Source organism: Podarcis filfolensis, assembly GCF_964270895.1.
Source record: "Podarcis filfolensis genome assembly, chromosome: 11".
NCBI classification, from domain to species: Eukaryota; Metazoa; Chordata; class Lepidosauria; order Squamata; family Lacertidae; genus Podarcis; species Podarcis filfolensis.
In genome coordinates, this window is record NC_139613.1 from 54510022 (window position 1) to 54516021 (window position 6000).

At 42.0% G+C, this 6000-nt stretch overlaps 1 protein-coding gene across 8 annotated transcripts in view; it reads right to left on the reverse strand.

Annotated features, from left to right (window-relative positions):
* ERCC6L2 (ERCC excision repair 6 like 2) overlaps window positions 1-5246 on the reverse strand; it is a 59242-nt gene extending 53996 nt beyond the window's left edge. For 2 of the 8 annotated variants that reach the window (XM_083576488.1, XM_083576484.1), the window contains exon 1: window positions 5002-5243. Coding sequence is in view for 1 of the 8 variants with exons in the window: in XM_083576490.1 (XP_083432616.1) it covers window positions 4826-4841 (16 nt within the window). In the remaining 7 variants the exon portion in view is untranslated. Of the gene's footprint in view, window positions 1-4825 lie in introns of all 8 variants that reach the window. The other 6 variants (XM_083576485.1, XM_083576486.1, XM_083576489.1 and 3 more) reach the window with 5 other exon arrangements.
* Window positions 5247-6000: the final 754 nt, after the last annotated feature.

Below are 6000 nucleotides of genomic sequence, written 5' to 3' on the forward strand. Positions count from 1 at the left end.
GTCGGAGAGCGTTGTCCTTCTTCCTATGACAATTCGGATTCTAAACAACAACCCGTGAGTAGGACAATTGAAAATTTTGCATGAAAATACAGCCTGGAATTTGACCTGAAGCGGGAAGGTGTAAAAAGGAAGTCCACCTCCCGTCCTTTGTATAAAGATCAAAGCAAAGATTTTACAAGCTAAAAGCCGGGAAAACAGATAGCCTGAAGGTTCCTGCATTTTTAACCATCAAAACCCCCCTTGACAGCAGGAGGAAAGGGGGGAAAATTTGACTTTTTAAGCCTGCAGAGAGAAATTTAAGAAAATAAGTTTCCACTGTCCCTAACCTGGGGACGGAATGGCAGGAAAGAAGGAAAGAAACGGTCGGTGATATTTACAAATTGAAAATAGAAAAACTGATATACAGAATTGGAAAAGGGAAAAATAATTCCAAAGCCGCTTTCTGCCTGTTTGTTTTATATTGAAAGGAAATAAAGTATCTGGAAATCGAAAGGAATTTTTCCTTGTTGGATACAATTTAAAGATGGATGCCAAAAAGTAACTACACCCCCTAGAGGAAGCCAGCCAGTGTGCCTGTTTTTCAGTTATAAATAGCACATTGTATCAGGGAAAATTAGATCGTGGGACCAGCTCCCTGACCTTGACAGAAATGAATAGAGAGGAAGTCTTATCTGCTCTGAACAAAATATATGATGGGCTGCGACAGCTGGAGGAGAAAATGATTTTGATGAATCAAAAGAGGGACAATACAGCAGCTAAAGTCAGTAAAGAGGTGCCAATGGAAAATGCAGCTACAGAAACTGTACAACAATCTATGCAGGAGACAGATTCAATAGGGCAACTGCAAGGTCAGAGAAAGATGGAGATACAGAGGATGGATTTTGGAGGACACTGGCCAAACTTTGGATTTAAGAAAATTTTTATCTTTGGTGGGACTGTGAAACGAGTGGAAGAATTTTTTTTGAACAATTACGTCTTGGATTACAAACTAAACACTGGGGAGTGCAACACCGGGGAATTGGACAATTGGAGAAAAGGAAAGGAAGAATGTTACTGTACGGAATCACCCGGTGATTGGACCCCCAAGGAGAAAGAGAAGGAAAGGCGAAAGAACTCAACAGGGATCAAGGATGTATGTAGCTACATACAGGAACAAGAAAACTTACAGAAGGGGCTTGGAAATGATTTGAGGGCCTCTGATATCAGGACACCTGACTGATAAGGACATAATGATATATGGACTGACATTGCCGTGAACCAGGAAAAGGGGCGCTGGACTAATCTAGAATGAGAAATGTCTTGTGTAATTAATCTATAATTATGGAATTAGTATAATACTAATGAAATATTAAAAGATGTGGGAAAGGATGTAATCGGCTCTAGCAAAATTTAGTTTAAATTTTGAAAGTTTAATGATTTGAGGACAAGATAAAATTAATGAAATTAATGGAATTATCGTAAAAAAAAGTGGTTTGAGTAATAAGGTGAAATAAGAATTGGCAAAAACGGTTTGATTATAAATGAAAATATGAGGATATTATATGGGGATATATAATCAAGGGTAAGATAAGAGGTATGAATTTGCTGAACATATCGTTAATTGGAATACAAAGAGGGAGGTGGGAGGGAGTCAGGAAAATAAGTTAAAAAGGGAAAAATGGTGAGAAATTGAAAAGAGAGATTTTTGATTTTCTTGTTTTTTTTTCTTTTTTGTTTTTCTTCTCTATGTTTTTTCTATGTTTTTTGTGTTGAATTTATTGTTTAAGATTTTGTAAACTTTTTTTCTGTTTTGTTAAAATCCAATAAAATATTATTATAAAAAAAATAAATGAAAAGGGACTTTGGCCCAGGTAAGCGTGCAGTGAGCTGCAGCCTAAACATCTCTTGAGAAAGGGGCTAGTGTGTGACTAAACTGACTCAATTACAGTGGTACCTCGGGTTAAGTACTTAATTCCTTCTGGAGATCCGTTCTTAACCTGAAACTGTTCTTAACCTGAAGCACCACTTTAGCTAATGGGGCCTCCCACTGCCGCTGCACCGCTGGAGCACAATTTCTGTTCTCATCCTGAAGCAAAGTTCTTAACCTGAAGCACTATTTCTGGGTTAGCGGCGTCTGTAACCTGAAGCGTATGTATCCCGAGGTACCACTGTATCAGCAGAGCAGCAGGTGGCAGGAAAGAGAGCAGAAGCTGAAGACTATTATTTGTTTATTGGTATTTATAGGCCGCTCATTAACCACATCCTCTGGACAGTAAATGTAAGAACGTAAGAAGAGTCTGCTGGATCAAGCCAACAGCATCCTGTTCTCACAGTGGCCAACCAGATGCCTGTAAAAAACTCTCAGGCAGGACCCGAGCACAAGACCACTCTCGTCTCCTGTGGTTTCCAGCAACTGGCATTCAGCAGCATTAGCATAGTCATCATGGCTAGTAGCCACCAATAGCCTCCATGAGCTTATCTAATCCTCTTTTGATGCTATCCAATCTGGTGGCCATCACTGCATCTTGCGGGAGCAAGTTCCAAAGTTTATCTATGCGCTGTGTGAAGAAGTGCTTTCTTTTATGTGTTCTGAACCAATAGGACCATGGGCGCAGCCAGGGGGCAGGGGGAGGCAGCTGCCCCCCTCCATCAAGTAAACACTTAACTAAAAGTAGAAATAATCATAATATTTGAAACTGAAATGTTTGTTGAAGTCACTTGGATGACGTTGTGGCACATTCTAGCGATGCAACTGGCAACCCGACTGAGTGAGGGACTATGGTACACCATGTGGAAGGAGAAAAAACGCAGCAGTTGAAAGAGCTGGACATAGTAAAAGAGGCAGAAATCCTTTATCCTATCACAGAAAAGGTTCTGCTCATCTCTCTTGCTCAGCCATGCTCCCCTTGTACCCTAGAACAGTCATTCGGTACATTGCGGAGAGTATAAACCTGGCTAAGGGTGATGATGGCAGGGGAGCGTCTCCATGGGTAATGCTTACTGAGTGCGCACACAAAAACCACATTTGGGGGAAAGGAGGAATTGGAGAAGGAAATGTGGAGAAGCATTTCAGCAAATCCAAGGGAAAAAATGAAAAAGAAAATAAGACGAGAAAAGGCGTGTTCTTTGTAATTTTGCAAAATATACTTGTTAACTGTGGGAAAGGTACTCCCTGGTGTTAATTTTTATTTTATTTTTTGGCTTCTGAATCTGATAGACAGACCAGACAGAGGAGGATAACAGGTGGGTGTCCTATCCTAAGGTTACCCGATGTCCCCGTTTCCCAGGGACAGTCCCCGAACAAAATCCTATCATTCCTACTGAAGTTGAAAAGAGTCCCTGGATTCACTGAAAAAAATCTGGTAACCTTATCCAACCCCTCCCCCAACCATAAATCCTAGCTATGTCTATGAATACACTAAAAAAGATATACCAAGAGCTCAGGCCACAAGTTTCAATATAAGGAATAGTTCCTACTCGAGAGTTGAAAAGAAAAACGTGTATATTCTGCTAAGAATAGTCCTCAAAAAACCGAGGTATGGAACCAAATATCATGATATGTGTTAATACACTTTAGAATTTATATACTTTATTATATTTATGATCTATGGTATTGAAGAACCTGATTTATTTTGACATATTATTTGATATTACCAGCTGAAGAAGGCGTTTACTCCGAAACAGGGCCCTGTCCTGGTCACCACTACTGAGTCGTACATCTGATTCACACTCCGAATACTCCTTTTCGGCCCTATTTGATTCTTTATTCCTTATTCTGATTCTATATAATATGGACTCCTTTTGACTGCCATTGAGACTTGTACAAAATAATTGTTGTGTACTGGTATTTCATGTACCTCTATACTATATTACTGCATATTTGAAACTACATTATTCCTGTACTTAAACGTTTTACCTTAAAACTATCGTACTTACACATTGTGTTTAAATTTACTTAAAACTATCGTACTTACACGTTGTGTTTAAATTTACTATCAGCTTCAAATTGTTATTCTTAGCAGAATATACACGTTTTTCTTTTCAACTCTCAAGTAGGAACTATTCCTTATATTGAAACTTGTGGCCTGAGCTCTTGGTATATCTTTTTTAATGTCTATGAATACGACATGAAAGCAGGGCAAGGCCCTGCGCTTACAGCTCCCCTGACCATGCTGAAAATGCAACTGAAATGCAGCAACCTCTGGAGGGCCACAGATTTCCCAGCAGCCCTGACATCAGGTTAGAGCAGCCTCAGCCCAAGAACACACACAAAGGCAATGCAGGAGACCCTTCTTCTAAGCCAGCATTAAGATGCACAAGATAATATCACCAAGACAACTATCTGTAAACAAATAGTAAGCATCCTTACTATTGGCAAAAGAAGCTTCTTTCCCAAATCAGTTTTATCTTAAGCAACAGCAAACACAGTAAATAAAGAGTTCGCTTGTCAGTGGTTCAGTGCTCATTTCTTCTCTTTCCAAAATATATTTTATCTTGAACAATCGCAAACGCAGTAAATAAAGAGTCCTCTTGTGATATACCAGTGGTTCAGTGTTCAGACTTCATTCCGGTAAACCGGCGTTTCATTGCTAAATACCTTTAGTCACTGAGCTGTCAAAATCTACTGTAACAGAACTGCACCGAATTAACAAGGAAAATTTAATTTAAAAAATAGGCTGAGAAAGCATAGTTAAGGCATAACTTTGTAGTAAACGATATACAAGAGAAGATGGTATGTAAGCGGCTTAAATGTATAAAGGTGAGACAATAACTAGTCTATTTGCACGTACCTAGTTCCTACCCGCCCCAGTCCCACTAATACAAAAAATTCTCTGTAGAAACTTACCTGTCCCCATCTGCATGTTTCATTCGGGAGGAGTATAGAAAGAGGACGACGTCCTTCAGTTTGTTAAATCTCCTTAGGAAACATGGGCAGGGCTCACAAACCTAAACCTATTTGGGAAAGAAACGACTTTTGCCATTTTCAATGGACGTTTATTGTTTATTTACAGGTGACATTACCTGCAAACAATATCTCAGGTAATGGTTGGTATTATCTTGGTGTCGACTGCAGCAGTCAGCCCTGTTCATTGTTTTAGCATTAAGATATAGGCAGGAATAATTAGAATTAAAGGGCACTTCCGGGCTGGGGAGAAGGAAGTTCCCCCGCGCGAGGCAAAAGCCCCGAACTCACGTGCCGAGAAGCCGCCGCAGCTTCTGCCACTTCCGGGGTTTCGCAGCTGCCCTATTTCGAAGCGAGCAGCAAGGTCTCGCGAGATCCAGCCGTGGTCTCGCGGGGTCCGGGTCTCCACAGAGCTTCTCCTCTCAGGATTAAATCGCCCTAGACTTCACAGTGCAGAGTCGCCCGCCCGGCCTCAGAGTCTATTGCTGTTCTTCGAGAGCCATTCCCCTTTCTTGACTCACCCTCGCTTGTGGGCGCCGAAGGAGGAGGATTCCCACAGGACATGATGGTGGGGCTGAGCAGAAGAAGCCTGCCCAAGCCAAGGAGAGGAGCAGGCAGGAGTTCCTGCTCTTAGGAAACTCCCGACTCTAACCTTTTTCCTATCTCTAGTGGGAAAGCGAACGGCTTTTGATGCCGGCTCGCGCGGCCAATTCTCGCGATAACGAAGTTTGGTGCTACCCCTCACCCCCTTTTGCTGGGGCTGTGCTCGCTCGCAGTCTGCGCTTGCTCTTTTGGCGCGGCGGCTGGAGCTCAGACCGCAGGAATAAAGGGGTCAAAGCCAAGTTGCTGCAGCGTGTGAAGAATTTTTTTTAAAAAATAAAGCCGTTTTACTGAGCAGTTGTTGCGCCTAGAGCTGCCTTCTGGCAGCATCGTGATTCAGCACCGTCTAGGCAGGCAGAAATTCAACAGGTGCAGCCTATCAGTGCACCGCCATCCTGGGGGAAACGCTGCGCCTGCCGGTTTTCTGCCTGCTGTGCTGCCGTGAAATTGCCTTTCAACAGCAGTTCTGTGTTTTGTCTGCTCCCAAACCCACTGCTGAATTTGGACTCCTTAGAGTA